The sequence below is a fragment of the Xyrauchen texanus genome, chromosome 20 (genome assembly GCF_025860055.1).
Source record: "Xyrauchen texanus isolate HMW12.3.18 chromosome 20, RBS_HiC_50CHRs, whole genome shotgun sequence".
Lineage (NCBI taxonomy): Eukaryota > Metazoa > Chordata > Actinopteri > Cypriniformes > Catostomidae > Xyrauchen > Xyrauchen texanus.
The window spans coordinates 32,920,313-32,946,083 of record NC_068295.1 but is presented as its reverse complement, the minus strand read 5'-3'; the positions used below and the strand labels follow the sequence as shown (position 1 = coordinate 32,946,083).

At 37.6% G+C, this 25,771-nt stretch overlaps 1 protein-coding gene across 4 annotated transcripts in view; it reads right to left on the bottom strand.

Annotated features, from left to right (window-relative positions):
• The window catches only part of gbf1 (golgi brefeldin A resistant guanine nucleotide exchange factor 1), a 118,088-nt gene that overhangs the window by 18,750 nt on the left and 73,567 nt on the right, over positions 1-25,771 (bottom strand). For 2 of the 4 annotated variants that reach the window (XM_052150919.1, XM_052150921.1), the window contains exons 8-25: positions 24,128-24,182; positions 22,112-22,256; positions 21,658-21,875; positions 18,230-18,398; positions 17,940-18,151; positions 17,744-17,842; positions 17,468-17,662; positions 17,119-17,311; positions 16,793-16,933; positions 15,798-15,886; positions 15,477-15,679; positions 12,812-12,935; positions 9,083-9,208; positions 7,464-7,546; positions 4,726-4,962; positions 1,177-1,270; positions 748-924; positions 462-526 (exon numbers count right to left, since the gene is read on the bottom strand). In XM_052150919.1, coding sequence (XP_052006879.1) covers positions 462-526; positions 748-924; positions 1,177-1,270; positions 4,726-4,962; positions 7,464-7,546; positions 9,083-9,208; positions 12,812-12,935; positions 15,477-15,679; positions 15,798-15,886; positions 16,793-16,933; positions 17,119-17,311; positions 17,468-17,662; positions 17,744-17,842; positions 17,940-18,151; positions 18,230-18,398; positions 21,658-21,875; positions 22,112-22,256; positions 24,128-24,182 — 2,625 coding nt within the window. Of the gene's footprint in view, positions 1-461; positions 527-747; positions 925-1,176; positions 1,271-4,725; positions 4,963-7,463; positions 7,547-9,082; positions 9,209-12,811; positions 12,936-15,476; positions 15,680-15,797; positions 15,887-16,792; positions 16,934-17,118; positions 17,312-17,467; positions 17,663-17,743; positions 17,843-17,939; positions 18,152-18,229; positions 18,399-21,657; positions 21,876-22,111; positions 22,257-23,710; positions 23,792-24,127; positions 24,183-25,771 lie in introns of all 4 variants that reach the window. The other 2 variants (XM_052150922.1, XM_052150920.1) reach the window with 2 other exon arrangements.

The following is a 25,771-nucleotide window of genomic DNA, read 5'->3' as shown; positions in this document are numbered from 1 at the left end:
ACACAGACAGAAAGGAATCGCAACAATTAAAGTCATGCACAAAAAAGCTGAGATGTATATCATAATAACAGTGAATATCAAAATTATTTTAATGTGCTTTTTATTTGGCCTTTGTGTTTCCTATAAAGCATATCATTACTGGGTGGTTCAGGCTGTAGTCCTAAAACCTGCATTTTTGAGCCATGGGCTGTAATAATGCCAGTTTTGAATTCATCGTCTGTGGTTAAAATGACAATTACATTTTGAAAGCAACAATATGTAAAGGATAATAGAAGTGTTAATTACTTGTATTGTTTAATTTGTGCATGTAATTGAAAATGATTTAATACCTTTTCCATTTTATGTGTGTGTGTGTGTGTGTGTGTGTGTGTGTGTGTGTGTTTTAGATACTGAATATCACCCAGCTTCCCAGTCCCACTTCCAAATATACAAGTTTGTGTCTAACAAAGACTTAAAGGTACCTGTTTGACGGTGTCTCTTGACGCTGTAAAGAAATCTTCTCATTCGGGTCCAAAAAGTCCTCAACCTTAAAACAAGAATGACGAATTATTTTTTGGCATATCAAAGCAGATCACTCATGCAAACTCTTCCTGTAAGGCAGTAGATGGCAGTATTGAATGATGTAAATAGAACAACTTAACCTTCTATAAGAGCATTGTCAGAACACTGTCACTGTACCTTCAATATGCATTTGGTTTCTCTTACACAAGAAGTGTTTGTTAGGAGATTTCAAGTTTTCATTCTCACCTCAACCATGGATGGGGGTAAAAGCTCAGCTCTGAACAGCTGCAACATAGAGTCCATAATGTTCTTCCATCCCTCTCGCAAGATGTCGCCGTGACGATGGGCCAGGCTGAAAACAGTGTCGGCAGCGGCTTGAGCCTTCCTGTTACTGCCAAATACAGTGGGCAGGTTCTCTACAGACTAAACACACACACAGAGGCCACTCAGTTCTAAGTTATTCACCAAAAAATTTAAACTGTTACTAAGCCTTGTGTCGTTCCAAACCCATAAGACTTCCTTCTGTGGAACAGAAGAGAAGTTTTGTAGAATGGAGAAAGTCATATGGTTTGGAACGACATGATGGTGAGTAAAATAGGAAATTGATAGGTGAATTGCCACTTTAAGTTACTGTAGTGAACTAAACACATCTGTTAAGGGTGGCTCAGATCTTACCTCAGAGCTGAGAGTAGTAAACTTGCAGAGCGAAATGATCAAGTTGTCAAAAACATCACTGAAGCCATAGTGTGCAGAGATCTTGGCACATTTACTGAAATAAAACGGGAGATAAAATCACCATCTAGAATGTATGTAAACATTTGTGTACATAAATACCATAGCGATCTGAACATGAACTCTGAAGCACTTTAAGGTCTAATGATTCAAACGGTCTAAACTTGAAATATTATTTCATATTTTCCCAACGTATTATTCAATTTCTACCAATAAAAGAAGCATTGTAGATATAATTAAATATTTGTTTTGTTATCTCTAAAGCCCAAATTAATTTATTTTAGCTTATTAGATGGAGCATTACAGTGCCTTGGATGGCCAGTTTCCTTGGGAGGTACCTCCATACAAAGATGCTGTCTATTATTGACTGACTGGAAGGCGTTGCAGCTAACTTCAGTTTTGGACACAGCTAAAGTTGTTTCTTAAAGGGGTCATGAAATGCTCTTTTTTAATAATTGTATTATCTTCCCTGAGGTCCACTGATAATGTTAGTAAAGGTTTTTTTTTTTTTTTTTTTGCATTAGTAATAAATTATAATTTTCCACCCTGTTTTTGGCCCTCTGCCTGAAATGCACAGTTTTGACCTAAGTGCCTTCTTAAAACTCCAATGTAAACGCCCACTGTTATGATTGGCTAACATCATGCAGCCCCTTGAATACAGCCTTTTTTGAAACTCAACTGGAAGAAACTGAATAAGCACCAAAACATTATAAGACTAAATGTTAGCCTTTACACATAATGCACATCCAACACATTGCATCCGAATATATTAAATAGAGATCGACCGATAGTAATGTTTTAAAAATGATAACGATAATTTGTATGTTTACATATCCGATAACCGATATGCAGAGCTGATTTTTTTTTTTTCAATTAAATATATTTTTTATTTCATCTTTATTATGGAGAGAAAATATTAAACAGAGAAAAAAAAATTTGCAAACATTTTATATTACAATAATAATCACATACCATGGTTTTTTATAATTACAACAACAACAAATATAATAGGCAAAATAATTTGACAACCTCTGATTTCAAATGTGATTTCAAAAGTCTTCCATTTTAAACTAGACCTACAGTTTAAAGGATTAGGTATTGTTTAATAAGCTAAAAGGCAAATAGTTTTCTGGAATAAGTATACATTCTCAGGAAAGTGAAAAACAATAAATACATCTCTGCGATTTCAGAGTCCATCCTGAATGTCGTCAGAATTATAAATGATGTTTCGTCACTCTTTAGATTATAGCAGCTGCCTCACGAAACACCTGCTGACAGAGCTGACATTATTTGTTTTACAGAGAGCAGCACATCTGCAGCTTATCTTGCAGCAAATTACATGCAAATCTCAACAATGCTCTAATTGTCATCTGACACAAAACTATTTTGGACATGTTCATTGTGACATGAGTATTTTGCCACATGAATGTCTGTGTTTACATGAAACTTTTGCTCGAACGGTGTCGCAGAGATAATTAATTTACACAGAGCAGTAATCACGTAAATGTTGATTCATAGCAAAATAAAGTATAATAGCAAATGTTAATATAATTTAGGGGATTTTAAACAAGGGGATCTTGTTAATAGCTGCACTGGTATACGGATGCCTTTCTGACATATTGCCATTCATTCCACTGGAACATGAGCATCAACCTGAACAGCAACTTTACAAAAACACAGCCAACAGAGAATTAAATTAAACCGTCATATTTCCAACATCATCCAAGGCTTTTCGAGTTGATTAATGTTAAGTAATTTTACGTCTTTCAGGATTTGTCTTAACATGGGTTTGTCTCCGTTTCTTAACTCTTAAACTACACATCAAGCATTTGTTACATCTCAATAGAGCATGAATGACTTTATTATAATGTATTAATAGCAAGTTACTTTACCTGTTGACAACCCCCAGTATTGTTTCCTCTCAAACGCAATGCTGCAATAGTCGTCTTGCATGCAATGCCAGATGGCGGCAGTTATCGTGGATCCGATATTACAAAAGCAATATCCCATTCCATTTTGCGCTCAACGCGATGGCACTACTACTGCCAACAACACAAATAAACGGTTTAGAAAGTTTGTGTTGACGCGTTCTGCAGACAGGCTACAGCCCCTAAGTCAACGAAGGAGACCGGTGTAGACAGAAGAAAGTGTTTTTAACTTCCACATCCTTCAATAACAATTCCTTTGCAAAGCTTGAATTGACTGTTATGAGCCGAACACACTATCCACTCTAAAAGACGCTGAAGAAACATCCACATCCTGTTTCCAGTATCATTCCTTCATGTCTTCATACACCAACAACTAAAAATAGCGCATATGGAAGGGAAGAAAAGAATGCGTCCATAACACGTTTGTGGTAAGCTACATGATAAAGAGCTTCTCCTATTTAGAGTAATTACTTGATGCCACGTCTTATAAAAGCAGCCTGAGATATGTATCAAGCAGTCAAAGACATCCGTCTGTGCACATCTATGTAGCAAAATATTTAAATCCAGACAAACACATGAAGGTGTCCTGTGTAAGTTTTTGTTTTTGGCACCATTCGGATAAATTCTAGAGATTGTTTTGAAAATCCCAGGAGATCAGCAGTTACAGAAATACTCAAACCAGCCAATCATCCATGCGATTATCTAGTCAGCCAATCGTGTGGCAGAAGCGCAGTGCATAAAATCATGCAAATACAGGTCAGGACCTTCAGTTAATCAACCATCAGAATGGGGGGAAATTGTGATCTCAATGATTTGGACCATGGCATGATTGTTGGTGCCAGATGGGCTGGTTTGAGTATTTCTGTAACTGCTGATCTCCTGGGATATTCATGCACAACATTCTCTAGAATATACTACGAATGGTGCCAAAAACAAAAAACTTCCAGTGAGCGTCAGTTCTGTAAAAGGAAATGTATTGTTGATGAGAGAGGTCAACCGATAATGGCCAGACTGCTTCGAACTGACAAAGTTTACGGTAACTCAGATAACAGCTCTGTACAATTGTGGTGAGAAGAATATCATGTCAGAATGCTATTCTGAGATGTAAGTTGGCGCTGTTTTGGCAGCATAAGGGGGGCCTACACAATATTAGGCAGGTGGCTTTAATGATTTGGCTGATCAGTGTATGTTAAAAGATCAAGGAAAATGTTATTCCTCATGTCATGGCCCCTTTAATATCTTAGAGATCATTTTGCCAACAAGGCAGAAACTCTGCTGATTTCCAGAGAACTGAGATTCCAATCATTTACCAAATTCCACACATCCCGTGTTTATTTATAGAGTATTATGGCTAATTAGGTATTTTGATTATTCTTTCAGCTATGAAAATGTGTGAAGATATTTCAGCTCCATTTAACACATTGTAACATGTTTCAATCCATTTCCACAGAACTCAGTGGATTTCCCTCCAAAATCAGCGCAGAATCTGTGGACATGTCCACAGACTGTTTCTAGGCCTTGAAATCGAATTTTCAATATACTACTGTTATCCAGCTGGTCTTACCTGAACCCAGCGATGGCCTTCCTAATGATGGCATCATCCAAGCTCTTGTCAAAAACGTAGGAGAGGGCGGCGATGGTGGGTCCCCAGGTCATGGTGAAAAGATCACGATCATAACTGCTGCCGGGCACATGGACAAATATCCCCTCAGACGTAGCCCCCCTGTGCAGGAGAACGCTCCACACATAGTTCTCTTTCACCAGCCCCGTCTGCTCATCGGGCATCACAATCTCTTCATTCCTGCAGGACAACACACAGCTTATCCCATCTGATCCACTGTATACATCATTAATGACAGCCAATACATCCATGCACTTAAAGACTGTGGACATGAGGGACTGTGGTTTATAACAGGTGGTACATTTGAAGTCAGAAGTTTACATACACTCAACATGTATAATTTTTTAACTACTCAACAGATTTCATATTAGCAAACTACAGTTTTGGCAAGTCATTTAGGGCATCTACTTTGTGTATGACATGAGTAATTTTTCAAACTATTGATTACAGACAGATTGTTTCACTTTTAATTGACTATATCACAATTCCGGTGGGTCAGAGGTTTACATACACTAAGTTAACTGTTCCTTTTTAGCACCTTGGAAAATTCCAGAAAATGATATCAAGCCTTTAGGCAGTTAGCTTTTGATAGGCTAATTGGCGTCAATTGGAGGTGTACCTGTGGATGTATTTTAAGGCCTACCTTCAAACTCAGTGTCTCTTTGCTTGACATCATGGGAAAATAAAAAGAAATCAGCCAAGAAAAAAAAATTGTGGACCTCCACAAGTCTGATTCATTCTTGGGAGCAATTTCCAAATGCTGAAGGTACCACATTCATCTTTACAAACAATAGTATGCATGTATAAACACCATGGGACCACACAGCCCTCATACCACTCAGGAAGAAGACCCATTCTGTCTCCTAGAGATGAACGTAGTTTGGTGCAAAAAGTGCAAATCAATCCCAGAACAACAGCAAAGGACCTTGTGAAGATGCTGGAGGAAACAGGAAGACAAGTATCTATATCCACAGTAAAATGACTCCTATATCGACATAACCTGTAAGGCTGCTTAGCAAGGAAGAATCCACTGCTCCAAAACCACCATAAAAATGCGTGACTACAGTTTACATGGGGAAAAATATCGTACTTTTTGGAGAAAAAAGGGTGAGGCTTGCAAGCTGAAGAACACCATCCCAACCGTGAAGCATGGGGGTGGCAGCATCATGTTGTGGGGGTGATTTGCAGCAGGAATCATGAGAAAGAAAATTATGTGGATATATTGAAGCAACATCTCAATACATCAGCCAGGAAGTTAAAGCTCAGTTACAAAAGGGACTTCCAAATGGACAATGACCCTAAGCCTAATTCTAAAGTTGTGGCAAGGACAAAAAATTCAAGGTATTGAAATAGCATCACAAAGCCCTGACCTCAATCTGATAGAATCTTTGCGGGCAGAAATGAAAAAGCGTGTGTGAGCAAGGAGGCCTACAAACCATGTCGGTTACACCAGTTTTGTCTGGAGGAATTGGCCAAAATTCCAGCAACTTATTTTGAGAATCTTGTGGAAAACTACCCTAAAAGTTTTGACCCATGTTCAACAATTTAAAGGCAATGCTACCAAATACTTACAAAGTGTATGTAATCTTCTGACCCACTGGGAATGTGATGAAAGAAATAAAAGTTGAAATAAATAATTCTCTCTACTATTATTCTGACATTTAAAATAAAGTAGTGATCCTACGGAAGAGGATTAGGGCCAAGCAATAATAAAAAAATAAAACCATCTCGAGAATAAAGTCATTATAATGCGAGATTAAACTCGTTAAATTTCGAGAAAAAAGTTGAAATACAATCTTGAGAATAAACTCATTAAATATGATATTTAAGACTTTATTCTTAAATATCGAGAATAAAGTCATTATAATGCGAGATTAAACTTAATGAGTTTTTTCTCGAAACACAACGACTTTATTCTCGATATTTAATGAGTTTATTCTCAAGATTGTATTTCGACTTTTTCCTCGAACTTTAACGAGTTTAATCTCGCATTATAATGACTTTATTCTCGATATTTAATGAGTTTATTCTCAAGATTGTACTTCGACTTTTTCCTCGAAATTTAACGAGTTTAATCTCGCATTATAATGACTTTAATCTCGAGCTGGCTTTATTTTTTTTTATTATTGCTTGGCCCTAATCCTCTTCCGTATGATCCTAACTGACCTAAGACAGGGAAAGTTTTTTATGATTAAATGTTACGAATTGTGAAAAACTGAGTTTAAATGTATTTGGCTAAGGTGTATGTAAACATATGACTTCAACTGTGATGAATACTCGTGGTTTATCAACAGTAGCCTGATGTTCAAAGCAAACACAGTGTTACTGGTGACATTTTTTTCACACATTTATATTGTCAATTTAATTTCAACCAATTATATTACACATGCAAAATTACAAAAGCTCAACATGAAAGAGAAAATCAAAATACTATACATAACTTAAGCATTAAGATGGATGGATAGGCTGACAGACAGACAAACAGACAGACAGACAGACAGACAGGCCAAAAGATAGACAGATAAGCCGAAATACAGACAGACAGATAGAGACAGCCAGACAGAGACAGACAGACAGATAGAGACAGACAGATAGACAGATAGATACTCAAAACACATTACAAAGAGCATACCACATGTAATTCAATAAATACAGTAAATTAAATAGATTAAATAAGTTACTTGATAGCATTATAGATATCTTCCAGCATGTCTTGATCAAAGTCATTCCCTCCATTCACTCCTTTTAGATTCTTCTTGAATTGCTAGACAAAACAAATAAATAGGGGAGGAAACCAATTAAAATGCTTTCATTCCAACCAATTACAGCAACATCCTCTAACTATCGCCTTTCAAATTCAATAATTGGCCTCAGTTCATTACTGCTGGTGTCACTTAATAGGTGTTAGTGTTAAGCGGACTGGTCTAAGGCCAACCGCAGCTCAAATAAACACACACACGTCCACTGCTGAGTGATGGCGTTAGGCCACTGTTTTACTGCATACTTTCTTAATGGCAGGTAACGCAAGGGAAACCTGAGCTCCCCCTGAGAAAGGGATGAACAGAAGGAGAAATAAACAGAGGAGTAAACAGAGGAACAGAGGGAGGAGGGTCTTGCCAGGACAGCATTTTCCAGACAGACACACAGGCTAGCTGACACAGAGACAAGACAGCTGGACTCGTTGTCTGCCAAAAGCCCAGTCCTGCCTCGTCTCCTGCTACTCGCCTTTCACTCCGCTGCTACTTATCCCCTCTGTGCTCATGCTGAATACCTGCTGATTACCATTCCCACTGCTTGTTGTATTCCTTTACAATACTATTGTGCGATGATCTGTTTAAATGGATCTGGTGCTAATGTTTGGAAAACTTGGGGAGTCCATGGGTGCTGTGTCTCAGTTCTTTTTAAAAGATTTCATCATCCATGGTCTTTTACATTTCAGGGTCAATTCTCATTGGTGCAATACAGTCCTTTTTTTCTTTACTACAGTCAAAAACTATACTGCAAGTGAATGTTTTACATTTTAAAATCAACATAAAGGCAGCATAATGAAAACTTATAGATGCATTCATATTTAAATACTATACAGAAATATATTCTAATTACATTAAAGCATAATACACTAAACTCACTATAATATTAATAACTAAAGAATACAATCTGAATAACACTATAATAAAAATAATATAATACTACTTTTTCCAACATTACAGTAATGAACAATAATAAATAAACAATATTTGTAGTCCAGAGAGGAAACTGGAAAATGTTTTGGAAAAAAAAGTTATGAAAATAATATCATAATGCAAAAAATCTTTATAGACCCAAAAATAGGATTAATTTGTTTAAGAAAAACATAATTTCTTATTTCTCTCTTTTGATTATCTTTTTTAGCTTTGAGAATAAGCAGATTGCAGTTTTGGTTCCTATACAAGCATGCGTTTTATGAGATAAAATATTTAAAGTTGGTAATAGCAATGTTTGTACATGTGTAACTGCTGAGGTCAGCTTCTTTGTTTTTTTTTTAATCTGAGCTCAAAGCTCCAATAAATTGAGGCCAGTTCTTGAATGCACATAAAAGCATGTCTTTTAGGCATGGCTGCATAACAGCAACCTGCATGGGTGGCAAATCTGGACAGATGGTTTCATAACCCACTTACATGTCTAACACTTAATACACTTACACTGTTAAGTCATACAGCTGATACTGATCTCACTTAGAAAGATTGTGTGTGGCCCTGAACATGTGAATGACTTCTGGCTGTTCCAATTGGTAGACAGAATCTGTATCGACCACACTCACCTCCAATGTCATGGGGATGTTCTGCTTTCGAACGTTATGGTTGTGTTGATCAGTGTTCAGCATGATTACCGCATACGCCAGGGCGAAGCCAGCGTCATTTGTCAGGAAAGGATTACCGTTCACTTTCTGTACACAAGAGAACAAGGCCATAAAATTGTCTGAGACTGTAAGAATAGCAACATCAAATCACCTAATATGTACACTCATCTTTACAGACTCATTTACTGCAAGAAAAATATGAAAGGGCACAGTAATTCCTCTGGGATCACCAACCAGTTTAAATGTCAGACACTGAATCCATTCTAGTTTTGATACATTGCTGTATCAGGGAATGGCACAAACACCCCCCATGTCAATTCAGAATAATCATGAACTCATTCGTAGTGATTGAGAGTAAGAAAATAAAGTACTATGAATACTTTCCAGGTCACTCAGAGAGCTGCTTTTAGCATGTGAGTAAATGAGCATGTTGGAAATGTCCTAGCATTGCCTGAGCTGCTGTCTGCAAGGCAGATGTATATATCTCACTGATCATCACAACATTTTCCTGTTCCCTGATTATCTGCATGACTAATGACCAGTGTTATGTGTAATGGGATTACAAAGTAATTAGTTACTGTAATCTAATAGCATTTGATAAAAAAAAGAAAGAAAAGTAATGTAACAGATTACATTTTAAATTATTGTAATCGGATTGCAGTTACTGATTTTCAATTATGTTACAATTACATTTATTGTAATTTTTTTGCTACTATTTCATGGAATGCATTAAAAAAATGTATTATGCTCATGAGTAATTGTAAGGAAGAACTTTATGGTGCTGAGTAAGTGTATGTACATGAAGGAAATATACACTAACTGAGCACTTTATAAGGCCCTGTTTCCACCTGGTATTACTATGCATCTCGGGTTATCCAATCACACGTGGTCAGGTGAGACACATTGCTGTTTACCTGGTCACTTAAATGCATCTCCTGTGACCCCTTGTGTTCGGATTTGGAGGGTCTCTGTTTCATGACAACATACATCAATCACTATGTCAGTGTTACTGCATGATAATAAAGAGCAAGAAAGTCAGTAAAGACAAAGAAAGCGTGAAAAAACCAGCGTGCTGTTTCTCCCAGATGCAGTTTAAATGTAATCTAAGCACAAACAACATGTTAAGCAGAATTATCTGTTATTTTAGTGGATTACCTGTATTAAAGTAGCTTCAGGTGTTCGTGCTTGTCATCTGTGTTGATATCAGAAACACTAAAGAAGATCCATGAAGCTGTGTATGTATCCGCTTTAACATTTTAGAATGGATGTTTTTTTCCTTTTAAAATCACTCGTAACCAGCAAACTTTAAACTCTTGTTTAAGTGCATCGGTTGATTGACAGGTGAGGGGTGGTGCTTCAGTACTGCCAGGACGCATATAGGACGAATTAGTGTTTATACCACATAAGCAATGTGGTCACAGGCGTTTTTGATTCGTATTTGGTTTTTATTATCTGATCCCAAAACGGTTCAGGCCAATTTTAGACTTGTATTTAGGGCTGACCACATGTGATCAAATCACCCGAAACGCATCCTAATACCAGGTGGAAAAGGGGCCTTAGAAACACTTGTACACCTACATATTCATGCTATTTTTTTAATCAGCCTATTGTGTGGCAGCATTGCAATGCATAAAATCATGCAGATATGGTCAGGAGTTTCAGTTAATGTTCACATCAACCATCAGAATAGGGGGGAAAATGTATCTCAGTGATTTTGACAGTAGCATGATTGATGGTGCCAGATGGGCTGGTTTGAGTATTTCTGTAACTGCTGATCTCCTGGGATCTCCACACACTACAGTATCTAGAATTTACTCAGAATAATGCCAAAAACAAAAAACACCCAGTGAGTGGCAGTGGTGTTCTCTGAGAGGTCAAATGGAGAATGGCCAGCCTGGTTCGAACTGACCGAAAGGCTACGGGAACTCAGATTATCACTCTGTAAATCTCAGAATGCACAATACGTCGAATCTTGTGGCGAATGGGCAACAACAGCAGAAGACCACGTTGGGTTTCAATTCGGTCAACCAAGAACAGAAAGCTGCAGTGGGCACGGGCTCACAAAAACTGGACAGCTGAAGACTGGAAAAACGTAGCATGGTCTGATGAATCTCGATTTCTGCTCAAGCACACAGATGGTAGGGTCCGAATTTGGCATCAACCGCATTAATCCATTAACCCAAACTACCTTGGGTCAACAGTCCAGGGTGGTGACGGTGGTATAATTGTGTAGGGAATGTTTTCTTTGCACACTTTGGGCCCATTCATAACAATCAATCATCACTTGAATGCCACAACCTATTTGAGTATTGTTGCATGCTGAATACGTGCATCTATTCATGGCCACAATTTACCCATCGTCTAATGGCTACTTCCAACATAATGCACCATATCACAAAACAAAACTCAAACTGGTTTCATGAACATGACAATGAGTTCACTGTTCTTCAGTGGCCTTCCCAGTTACTGGATCTGAATCCAGTAGAACACCTATGGGATGTGGTAGAATGTAGAGTCACAGCATGAACGTACAGCTGACAAATGTGCAGAAATTTCATGATGCAATCATGTCAACATGGACCAGAATCTCAGAGGAATGTTTCCAACATTGTGTGAAATCCATGCCACAAAGAATTTAGGCTGTTTTGAGAGCAAAGGAAGGCCCTACCCAGTATTAGTGTTCCTAATATAGTGCTCAGTGAATGTAGAAATGTTTAATTTGTTAAGTGTAAAACAAAAACTTTCCTGCGAAAAGTGTTAGCAAAACCTAAAAGGTTTGTTGTATACTAGACTAGATGTGAACATTTGAGAATTTTTGTGAAAATATTAAAAATGTGTCCCTGCAAATACAGATGTCATGTGACATGTACATAAACTGACATCAACTCGCAATTTAAAAGTAAAGAGGCAGCATTTTTTTGAGAAGGCAGCTGACCTCGAGGCAAATCTTTCTATCATGATTTCTACAAGCTGTTCAATTAAGATTAAAAGTAATAGTTTGAAGAAAAACATGAAAATGTTTGTTTATTTGGGCCCTAATGTGTTAGAAAACACAAAATTAATAAAATTTTCAGAAGTATCTTTATGCTCTTGCTCTTTTAAAGGTTAAAAGGGTAATCAGTGAACTAATATAATTAAAATGATAAGTAATTAAGAATGAATAAGATGTGTTTTGCTTGTTTGTAAAGTATTTTTATTTAATATATAGTTTGCATAAATTACTGGATTGTAATCAATTTAAAATCATTATTTCTCATTATTTGGCCACAGACTGCAAATGCAATACTGCATACTTTTTCCAAATATTTCTTCTTCATAAGTAATAAAAAAAATTGTTAAGTGGAATAGTTAAGAATGGTAAATTCCTTGCGATTTCCATCTCCATTTCCTTGATCTCTAAACAAAACACTGTCTTTCGCTGTCCCTAATTACTTGATGACGGGGCCAGTTGGTGTTCAGGATTGCCTTGGAGTTTGGTAATGGAAGAACTGTAAGAATGCCTGTGTGTGTGTGTGTGTGTGTGTGTGTGTGTGTGTGTGTGTGTGTGTGTGTGTGTGTGTGTGTGACAGCAGCTAACCTACAACCTATTTAAAGAGCATGTCTGTGTGTTCCCTTTGATTGTATTTATATGTGTCCCTGCCAATACGAGAGCATGTTTGTGTGTATGTTTTTGGCTGGCAGCTGACTTACATGCCAGTTGTCAGTGAAGGTTTCCAAGAGGCGATGAATGACAGGTGCTTCGCCAGGAAGACGGAATGCCTCCAGATACAAACGGAGCGCCTCGTCTATGCGCAGGCCCTGGAAGGCGAATGTGCTGGGGAATGGAGAGAGAAAGACGGCCTTAAAATAACAACTGACATTCACTTTGAGCTCAATAATTTAAATTAATCATTAGCAAGAAGAGCATCTAAAGCTAGCGGCCCACCAACTGATTTTACCAGCGACTTTCAGGCATTTGCCAAATTTGCATAAACGTTTGACAATTTTTTAGACTGTCTATTCTTGTTGTGGCCTCTGAGAACAACAGATCACTTGGGTGGCTCTTATGTCCTTGGCAGAGAACAGGAATTGTAACACTGAATCAGTGAGAAATGTCAGAAACAGCTGTGTCATTGTTCACATTCCTATTATTTTTGAAAAAGATTCTCATTTGATTTTTTTAAACTTTAATACAGTAAGATTTTAACAGTACACCATTAAAAATACTGTAATACAATTACTAAATTGAAGGTGCACGCAGTAATGTTTTAAATATGTCATCTTGTAATAACACTGATGCTTAGCGGCATGGATGCAGTATCATTCAAATGCAATAATTTCAGTTATGGATGCCATTGTAGAAATCCAATATTCACAGTTACCATGATTCATTAATCCATGCATAAGAGAGTCCAATAACAGGGTGGTAACATAGATTAAGAGAATAGTATTCAGCTGGTCAAGTGACACTAACATGCAGCCCCCATCAGGGGACCCTCTCCTTTAAAAGGTTACTATTGTGACTTGAGTCTTCACCTGATGTGAGTGCTCAAACTTTTTATATATGTTACAAATTACTTAGAAATGTTTTAGGGGCAAAACTTTTATAATGAGTAAAAAATGCATTCAGAAAGAATACAGACCCCTTTATTGTTTTCACATTTTGTCATGTTGCAGCCTTATGCTAAAATGTATTAAATCATTATTATTATTTTCACATCAATGAACACTCCATACCCCATAATGACAAACCAAAAACCAGATTTTTGATAACTTTGCAAATTTATTAAAAAGAAAAACTTACATTTCACATTGCCATAAGTATTCAGACCCATAACTCAGTACTTCGTTGAAGCACTTCTGGCAGCGATTACAGCCTCAAGTCTTTTTGGGTATGATGCGACAAGCTTTGCACACCTGGATTTGGGGATTTTCAGCCTTTCTTCTCAGCAGATCCTCTCAAGCACTGTCAGGTTGGATGAGAACCATTTGGTGGACAGCCATTTTCATCTCTCAAGAGATGTTTGATTGGGTACAAGTCCGGGCTCTGGCTGGGCCACTCAAAGACATTCACAGAGTTGTCCATAAGCCACTCTTGCGTTGTCTTGGCTGTGTGCTAAGGGTCATTGTCCTGTTGAAAAGTGAACCTTCGGCACAGTCTGAGGTCCTGAGCGCTTTGGAATATATCTGTATTTTGCTGTGTTCACTTTAACGCTGACCAGTCCCCCAGTCCCGGTCACTGAAAAACACCCCCACAGCATGACACCCCACCACCATGCTACACCGTTGGGATGATATTGCGCAGGTGATGAGCGGTGCTTGGTTTCCTTCTGACATTATGCTTGGAATTGAGGCCAAACAGCTTAATCTTCATTTTATCAGAATCCTTTAGATGTTTTTTCATGTGTCTTGCAATGAGGAGGGGCTTCCATCTGGCCACTTTGACATAAAGCCCAGATCAGTGGAGTGTTGCCGTTATGATTGTTGCTCTGATATGCATTTTAAGCTGTGAGACCATATATAGAAAGGTTTGCGCCTTTCCTAATTATGTCCAATCAATTGCAACAGGTGGACTCCAATCAAAGTATAGAAACATCTCAAAGATAATCCAGAGAAATGGGATACACCTGAGCTACATTTCAAGTGTCATAGCAAAGTGTCTGAATACTTATGTCAATGTGATATTTCTTTAATATCAAAGTTATAAAAAATCCGTTTTTTGCTTTGTCATTATGGGGTAAGGAGTGTAGATTGGTGTGAAAAAACATAATTTAAAGCATTTTAGCATAAGAATGCAACATAACAAAATGTGAAAAAATGAAGGGGTCTGAACACTTTCTGAACGCACATTATTACAACAAACACTACAATGTATTTAGAAATAACTTACAATGTAAAAAAATATAGCATTACTTTTTCCCCCCACAAAATAAATGAGAATGAGATTTCTTTTCACATAACACTTATGAGAACTGAAGGAAAATGTACTAAACTGCCATAAAAATAATCAATACAATTACAAGTATTTCTTGTTTTTTTCTTTGATTTAGTGATTATAAAGACAAAAGAAAAAAATCCCGCACACTACCATAGCTTGCAAAATCAACTACATTTTTTTTATTGCCGATGTTTCGGTCACACATAAATAGCTCTCGTCTTACGCACCTACCGATACCGATTTTCAGGTGCGTGAGCTTCATTGATTTTTTTTAATTAGGGATGAAATTTGACATTCCCTTATAGTTTTCATGAGATTCACGAAATAGCATTTAGATAGTTGTAACATCCCCTATTGGTATCATGGTGTTTTAAGTTGGTTAGTGGGCAGCTGGCCTTACCTTCACACCAAGACACATGCTATAAAGAGGAGGTTTACTTGACAAAACTGTCCAGTAGGTCGGTGTTCTTGCGATCGCTTATAAACTCTCCGATCATTTTCTTGTCCAATCGGGGGTTATCCCTCAGCCATTGAGCCACCTCATTATTGTCCATGGGAATGCTGAGCAGGCCTTTCTCCTGCAGGAACTGAATGCCCTTCTTCGGCTTCTGATTGAACTGCTCTGTACCTGTGATCAGAAGCTTTAAAGTACAAAAACAACAAGAAAATGTAATTTAAGGACAAATTTATAAGTCGAATGAGCTATTAATATTCCCTAAACCAAAATTTTAAAGAACAATCAGATGAAAGTTTGAGCACCTTTTTCTTGATCTTGATCTCCAGAAGTTCTTGAGAGTCCGGAAGGCAGCTGGTGAACCGCTGTGGCTTCTTAGGGATTTTCTTTTCTGCTTGATTAAGAAAAAGAAGCATTTGGTAGCTCTATTTCCTTTAACGTTTACAGAGAATCAATAAATAGGTTGTGTTAAGGGCCTTTCATTATTGTGTTTAAAAGGACAGTTCCAGGTTCAGTACAAGTTCAACTTAATCGATAGTATTTGTGACATAATATTGATAACCACAAAAATTTATTTGCCTCTCTTTTTCTTTAAAAAGAAAAAAAAAAGAAGCAAAATCTGGGTTCCTATGAGGCACTTACAATGGAAGTGAATGTGGCCAATCCATAAACATCGCTCACATGCCACAAGACATAAACATTTTAGGTGTAACATTATTTTAGTGTAATTGCTTACTAATCTTTTCTGTGTAAAGTTATATAAAATTTTACAACTTCATTGCCATGACGATGTTATGTTAACAAACCCTAAAATGACTGAAAAAAAAAAAACAACGATTTAAACGACTTTACTGCTCAAATAAGTTTTGAGTTTAAAATTATAAGATTCACATTTCTGCCTTTAAACCCTCCAAAAATGTGCCCCAATCACTTCCATTGTAAGTTCCTCACTGTAACCAAATTTTTTTTTTCTTTATTAAATAAAAGGAGGGAAAAGTTTAAATAATTTTTTGTAGTAATCAACATTATACCACAAATGCTGACGATTGAGCTCAACTTGAACTGAACCCAGAATATTATTTTAAAAACAGCTAGGTGCAGCTCAACGGAATAAAACAGAATGCAGACATCTCAAAATGCGTTTTTAAAACTTGACATAAAAAAATACTACATTAATTGAGAAAAAAAAAAAAAGATGCATTAAAAATAGGTCAAAAACTGTGAAGACACATGCAAGAACTTTTCCTGTGTGAACGGCCCCTTATTTGTTTATTGGATTTCACAGGTTAAAGAAAAATACCTGAGTCTGTGTCCTCCTGGTCCTGCCTGCCTAATCTCATTTCCTCTGCCATCAAATACCCACTGGTTGGAGGACAGGCAGCCCACGCCTCAGACACAACAGCATTCTGCCCATTAAAACTGGGGACAGATTTGCCAGCCTCTACATTGAGTAAACCGAAGAAGAGTTTTTCATTTTGAGAAATAAACAATGGAGCTCTTTCTTGAAACACTACAACAATTCTGATCGCCATAAAAACAGCCATGGAAGCTGGTAAGGCATTAAAATCACTAATAAACAAACATCAATTGTGTCATTGTATATACTGAGACTCCAATTCTGACAACCTGTGGTTGAATCTGTGATGGTGTTGCTCAAACTTTCTCCTTCAGCTGTTGTTGATTCTGATTGGTCCTGCTGTGCTGCGCTGTTGAGAACTTTGGCCTGACAGTGAGCCTCTGTGCTGTCAATCACAGTCAATAGAGCTTCAAGTGACAAAAGATGGGTTGTATAGAGCTGCCCAGACACTGGAAAGGCATTCTGCAAAACCATACAAAACACAGGTAATTTTTCATTCAGTAAGGCCTCAAAATTAAGGAAGGTATGGTGCAATAATGGGTTTTATGCTTGTGAAAGTGTATTAAAAGGGCTCCTGGAAAAATAACTATAAGACGTCTGAGGTTAGAGCAGGCTGACCTTGGAGAGCAGTTTGGTGAGGTCTTCAAACAGGTTGGAGCAGTAGAAATCACAATCATAATTTATGTAAAGCTCAGTGACAAAGCTAGGGATTCTCCAGATCTGTACAATGGCCTCCAAGGCCATTTCCTTCATCTCATAGGGCATTTTAGGGTTTTCTGAGGTAATGATGTCCATCAGCTTCTTCAGGTACATCTGTGGGATAAGTACAAAGAGTGACTTCATGTATCTGTGATGGAGTTCATTTCCCCATTTATAGATTATTCAGTTACATACCTCCAGCTGAAACTTGAGATGTTCTCGCATGCTTTCAAAGAGAAGAAAGCAAACACGTATGGAGGCAGCATACAGATTCATTCTGTCCACACTTAACAACTGCAAAGAGACACAGAGTGAATGGTTACGACAGCTGAAAACATGCCAAGATAACCTCCCAAGATCCAAAAACTCCAATCAAACTATAAGCACTCACCTGTATTAGGTGCCTACATAGCTCGTCTTTGACCAGGCAAAGCAGTGACTGGTAGGGGGCAATGTGTGCTGCTTCTAGGGCCACGTTCAACAGCTGCAGACCCATGTGCATCATAACATCCGAGTTATGGCGGTCATGTGGGTTGGTGAGGGAGATGAGGAACCGGAAGAGCTCTTTCAAGCACGGAAGACCGTATGGGATTAGAGCAGCACCTGGAAAAACAGTCAAATCACATTTCCATGTAGCCAAAGTGATAAGAATTGTGGGCCTGATTTAAGAAGCTCTCCTACCATCTTTCTGGGTGGACTGCATGAAGCGCACTCCTCTGGGGTTGACATAGTCCATGTCGTGGACCGATGCCAAATCAGACTGGTCAGCCAACAAGTCTTGCTCTTCCAGAACTTCAGGAATGGACTCCACTGAGGCCGATTGGGAACGCTCCACTTCCCTTCCCTCAGACTAATGGCACAATACACCAAACCATCAACCAACAACAACTCAACAATCAATTCTGAGGCTAGCTGTAAGGAGTTTCTTAGGATCTGTTCCAAAACTTAGTAAGCTGCCTCGCTGTCTGAAATGGAGACTCATAAGTGACCAATTTGGAATGCTCTACATAGGCAGCAGCTCTGTGCATCATTCAAATAGTGCTTCTCACGCACAGTACACAGGATACTTGACAACTGATTTCAATAGAGGTGAGGCGAGAGGAACAACATAATACTCTAAAGAGCTTAAATATACAAAACACCAGTTTTGGGTAAATTACTAAAAATAAGTAATCCACTACAAATAATTATCTAAAATGTAATCAGATTACTTTAATGATTAATTAATCTAAAAACTTATCACATTACTAATTATTTTACTTTCAAAAATCACTTTTCCTAGAAAAGTTTTTGGTTTTCCTCAAATTCAGCAGTCACAGAAATACTAAGAGACTTGCATATGAATTCATATTTTAAATGTATTATACATATTAACTTAGTGCAAAACTTTAGTGCAAGTAATGTACTTAAAAGTAATTACATTCATTGAAAGTCTGTAGCTGTTATCCGATTACAAGAATTTAAAATGTAATGTTTTACATTACTTTTTTGACTAAAACGTAATTAGATTACAGTACCTAATTACTTTGTAATCAGATGCATTCTAGGATCGCCTACCAAGTATACATATGATGACACTTTAGAATTTGGCCAAAATGAGGCATCTTAGGAGACAGCATAATTAAGATACCTACCTTTTGGAACAGCCTATGATGCCTAAAAATAGGGCAGATACACCATGGAATTATTTATATAATTAATCACTCTGAATTAATGCATTAAATTGACAGCCCTACAATAAAGTTTTCACAAAATGTTGTTCTGTTTAGAAATTAGAATTAATTAAAAAAAATCTAATTTCAAATTTTTCTTCTAAACAGAACAACATTTTGTGAAAACATTATTATAGGGCTGTCAATTTAATGCGTTAATTCAGAGTGATTAATTATATAAATAATAACGCTTTTAAAATAATACATAATTAATCCTGTTTCTGGATCGTAATAAAAAACTTTTGCTTCTATATAAGCAATTCAAGAATGGAGTACCACCTGTTTTCTATAAGGGGCATTAAGCGAGACACAGCGACCAAAAAACGGTATGTTTATGACGCAAAGCACCCGAGACGCTACAAAAGCATCTGTCAGATGCATGTGTACATTGACGCATCCTTAGACAAGCCATTATAACAAATCTCGTACCGATTGACGAATTAAATTGCAAAATGGATTGCTGTGAACTGTATGCCAATGATTGCTCATGTTCAATATTATGCAAATAAACATTATATTGCATTCTAAAACCACTTTTTGTATTGTATATTTTAATTCTTAACTTCTGTGCTTTATAATGTAATGCATATTAATTTATACATATTTATATGTATATACACTCACCTAAAGGATTATTAGGAACACCATACTAATACTGTGTTTGACCCCCTTTCGCCTTCAGAACTGCCTTAATTCTACGTGGCATTGATTCAACAAGGTGCTGAAAGCATTCTTTAGAAATGTTGGCCCATATTGATAGGATAGCATCTTGCAGTTGATGGAGATTTGTGGGATGCACATCCAGGGCACGAAGCTCCCGTTCCACCACATCCCAAAGATGCTCTATTGGGTTGAGATCTGGTGACTGTGGGGGCCATTTTAGTACAGTGAACTCATTGTCATGTTCAAGAAACCAATTTGAAATGATTCGAGCTTTGTGACATGGTGCATTATCCTGCTGGAAGTAGCCATCAGAGGATGGGTACATGGTGGCCATAAAGGGATGGACATGGTCAGAAACAATGCTCAGGTAGGCCGTGGCATTTAAACGATGCCCAATTGGCACTAAGGGGCCTAAAGTGTGCCAAGAAAACATCCCCCACACCATTACACCACCACCACCAGCCTGCACAGTGGTAACAAGGCATGATGGATCCATGTTCTCAGAAAATCCCAGTAACTGAGCAGATTGTGAAATACTCAGACCGGCCCGTCTGGCACCAACAACCATGCCACACTCAAAATTGCTTAAATCACCTTTCTTTCCCATTCTGACATTCAGTTTGGATTTCAGGAGATTGTCTTGACCAGGACCACACCTCTAAATGCATTGAAGCAACTGCCATGTGATTGGTTGATTAGATAATTGCATTAATGAGAAATTGAACAGGTATTCCTAATAATCCTTTAGGTGAGTGTATATTATGTATAATTAACTATATAACTTTTATCATTATTTATTGCATTGTTATTTGTTATAGTGAAAAATGTCAAATAGGCCCCTATGTACTTTTGAAATATGAACTGAAGTATCAAGGCCTACTAAGGCTTTTTCATTAAACATGCATGCAGGACATTTTAAAGTCCTCCATAGATTCTGTATTGGTAGCTGGATTAACCAAAGTGTGGCCACAAAGTCTAATGGTAGCTTTCATGAAACACTTTTGGAAAATGTACATGCCCTGTGGTATGACGTGTTATAGTCCTTTATCATTGTAATGCATGAAGCTTTTATGACGATATTAATTGACTTTTTTCTCACAGGACCATTTCACATGAACTAGTGAAGGTAAAACCTTTATTACAAAATTATGGAAAACTTAAAAGAAAATGGTGACCAGTGACAGCACCTAAAATACACTTTTCCTTTTTCATTCTTGTAAATTTTATTGAAAAAAATTAATAATCCACGGACACCTTATGCATCAACTAAACAACATTTTACAATTTAATCTTTTAGTCTGTTAAAAATTGTGGTTTGATGTGGCCCCTACCTGTCTAAAGCCTAATTTATACAATGGAAGAAGCCAAACTTTTTTCCCCCTGAATGAACTAAAGCACCCTGGGTGAAAGAAGCCATTTATACTATGCGGAAAGTAATTTTACATTTAGTTTGTTGAGGAAAATAAAATATGTCATGTTCAAACAACACCGTGACTAGTTTTAACAAATCATCAACGCATTTCCACCCTAGGTCAAAAATTTCAGGCATGTGCACAAAATCACCAAACACCTTAATAGAACAAAACTGTCAGTGCATTTCATCGTACTTTTCAGGAGGACTAAAAAAAAAAAAACAGTAAGTACAAATTAGCTTTAAGTGGGCAGTTCTTTACCACATAAAATTACGAAATGGATCAGACTTGATGCCGACAGTCAAGAGAGACCAGGGGTTACCTGTGATTCAAGTCTGCCTGTCTCTGCTGAAGGTGTAATGGGAGTGGTGGCCAATGAGCTGCACTGCTCCAGGTCTGTGAGATCTTCCTTAGATGTGGTTTTAGAACCAGTGTCCAGGCCACTATCAGTGGTGGGGCTGGAGATGGAGGAAGCTGCACTGTCTGAACCAGGAAACGTAGTAGAACCTCCACTCTGCTGCTCAATGAATGGAACTCCACCTGAATAAAGACACACTGGGTTGAGGATAGGGGTGACTGGACTTTTCTTGTTCCAATGACAGTGTGCTTTGAAAAAAGAAAAGACACCTTGCGAATGATCGTAAAGGGGTTGATTTAAGATACCGACCCTGTTATTTATGATGCACACTTTTGTCTTCATTCATTGGGTTATACTGGGTTAAGCTGTATTCCATAACAATCTCTATCAAAACTAAGTGTTTGGCATTTCATTGTACCTGTAATGTTGTTGGTGAGGGTACTGGAATGGGTTGAATCCAACTGCCCAGAGGGACTGCGTACCATGTGACGAGGGGGGCGGGGTGAACGTTTCTGTTTCTTCCACTTGGACGACTCGTTCATTCCACCGGCTCTCATCTTTAACTTCAAAACAAACATGAGTCTCATTAAATTAAGCATAACTCATCAGTTCATTGCACAAAGAATGAGTGTCCAATATAGAAGGGTAAGGCAAATCTCATGACACCTTAAATCATCATAAGTAGAATGCCAACACAAAAATAGATGGATACACATTACACATACATCAAGATGTCATTTCGTAGAAAAAAATGTGTGGTCTGTATGTATACTGAGGTGACTATCCTTATACCCATAAAGTGTGTGTGTGGGGGGGGGTTGTTTAACTTGTATGAAATCTTATGTTTACTGGCAATACATTATGTTTCTGATCAGACTTTCGAAAGATAAACACTTGATGACTTCAAGCTATAAAATGTCTGTCAGTGTGAATGGTCCATTTGATCCACAAACTGAAAGGTATAATAGTGTTCCCAGAGTAATGCTTGTCTCAGCTTGTTCTACCAACTTCCAAATCTTGAAGCACTGTATTAAGTCAATTCTAACATGAACATGACACAAAATAAAACAAAGAACTGGACCTGGTAATACTGGCAAAGCACTTTGATAGGTTAAATACATAGGGGTTGTAAGTCTGATCGGTGACTGCGATCTCTTCTCCTTACCTGCACTCGTTTGTTTTTCCATAAGATATTGTAAGCCTCAGGAGAGAAGGGGCAGGCCCCGAGATTAGTGATGACATGTCACAAGATCAGAAGGAAACGCATGACACGGGAGCACATACACAACTACATCATGCACATTGGATAATATGACACGTATCCCAAGACCACGTCCATGCAGTTCCCGTGAGGAATTGGCCTCACACAAATTCACCATCAGTAACTCACACACAATGAAAGACCGTAACCCAATGCATGACTTTTTGGAAACAGGGGGTGTTGCACCTCAGCATACATTACAAACAAACATCTATTAATTGGGCAGACTAACCAAGAATAAAGTTAATGGATGCAATTAACAGAACAGGAACACAGAGCATGCAAAATGGCAGTCAAAAAGAATTTCAGGTCTTCAGAGAATGAGATTTAAAAAGACCCATTCAAATGAATATACACTGAAATATCGAAAGTAAAATACAAATGACAAAAAAATACTTTAACAAAACTGTAGAATTATGGATAAATATGTGGGCCCATATTGTTACATAAGCTCATTTAACACTAATCAACTATCACTGTTCTTATCATATACAAAGTCTTTCTTAAGACTGAAATTCTCATTCTAACAATTGATAGTTTTGCTTAACAGTACACAAAAACCATAGCTACTTCTATGCATCCTTAGTTGAAAACGCAATGAGATTGTTTCATTGCCATGACAAGCGATTCCTAGAATTCCTTAGCAAATCTCCCCACCATGCACTCAAACATAAAGCCATGCGTTTCAGTGTAGGTAAATGCACTAGCTGCAACCCGATAAAAAACGCCATTTTAATGCATGTAAATGTGCTATACCCTCTCTAAGCCCGTCTGATTGGTGTTTCTAGGCTGATCTGCATTAATAAAATCCTGTGCGTCCAGAATACAGCCTGGAATCTGCGAGTTAGAACAGGCAAATGGGCAAGGATGAACTTGATGTCAACAATCAGGTATGAGAACACAGGGAAAGTGGATTTTGTCTCCCTGAATAACTGCGGTATAAAGAAGCATGGGTCTCTCAAATACAAACCCCACACTAAAATAAATGTATGATCAATGTGGCCGAAAAACACATTTACCTCTCACTAGATACCATTTCAATCACCTCGGCTGGAGGTATGGAGACCTCTAGCTAACAAAGCTAATAAAGTTAGAAAAAAGTGCAGATGAGGAAAATGGGTGTAAATGGTTTGGAAGAGAGGCAGATGAGATCTAGGGAGATTTCATATTTACCTTCTTCATGTTAGTGCCCACATAACTCTTGGCCTCCTCTTTGAACTGTGGTAATCTGCAGAAACAGCACAAAAAAATTCAGCTCTAGAGTTCTTTGCGTGCTTTTATGATATATGCATAACCGTGTTTCCTACATGCTCCTAAGTTTCAAGGACAACCTGCAAAGACAATGCAACAGAAAGATATGTTGTGGATTTAATCTCTTTGAATTATTTTGTGGCAACCACATACATTTTCATTTAGAACACGGACTCACAACTCAACTAAAACAGAATTTATTTTGCCGTGGTGCTGTCAATGAAGAGAGGTCTCAGAGAGAAAGTTTTATAATATTAGAACTATTCATAAATCTATTAAAAACCTACAGAACATTTTTTTTTTCTAAAAACCCACATTAAAATTAGGCCCAGATGGATTTCAAACACTATATCTTTGGTTCTCAATTGGTGGATCCCATTTTAAAAGACAGTAGAAAACATGTTCCATATCTCATGTTGTTGATGTCAAAGGCTGTGCATCTAATCAAACTCTACAGTATTTTGGTGCAAATTCATCTGTCACTTGGTGACAAAAGTTCCATTGCAACAAGGACAAACTTGGTTTGTGTCGACAACAAAATGCTTCGTGCAGCATGAAACTGTCGCAATTCAAAAGACATTTAGAAACCAAATTCTCAATAAATTTGCATATTGTTGGGCCGGTGCAGTTCAAGGTATTATGAATAAATCTCAAAGTTCGAATATTTGTCAGTCGATTAAAGTTTTTAGCGCAATTAATCGCTGATTTTGAAAGTGCTGAAATTAGACATTATATATATATACACTTCTTTTTCTGTCAAAATGGATTTATTTCCAACTTAGGAAAGCAAAACAATATGTAACAACACAATGCTTTATTCGCGCCAGGGCACTCCACATGACAAGCGTACAAACATACATACAAAACATACATCAAACAATTCTCCATACTTTTATCACTGACAGGGAAGCGCAGTTGCATGTGTGTGTTGTGAATATTAAAAAGGTTCCGCCCTACCAATCAGTTTATGCTGGTTTTAAGAAAAAGCGTAAATTAATTGCATGCGTTAACGCATTCATTCTGACAGCTCTAATATTAACGATTTTGGTACTGTGTTGGGTCACCTCTTGGTGTCCAATGTAAAACCTGGTTTCTGAGGCAAAACTCTAATAATCACCAACAAAATGCTCCTTTTGCTTTCATGTTCCAAACTTTTAAGTACATTTTCTCAGGGGCCAGATCTAGTTCTCAAAACTGCAGTTTAATTAATACCCTATGAACTTTCATTCCACGAAACCTCTCTTAAAACAAAACGGGGGACTTAATATGTCCGAAGAGCCACCATCTTTGTTCCCAGGGCATGACTTTTGACCCGGTGTGCTGGTTCATTAGCCGAATTAGATGGAAGATGTTTTCAGACGCAAAAGGCATTGTGTGCATGTGTGTGGACACTACTGCTTTTCCTCGAGTGAGATGTCACCGCTTGCACAGGCAGGCTGGAAGAGAGACGGGTCCTGATGTTAACTCTGCTCTGCATTAATGGAGTGTTGTCTTGCCGGCTTGATTATGGGATGATCTATGAGTCCAACAGATTAACATCCCAAATGCTTTCAGCAGGCTGCTTAA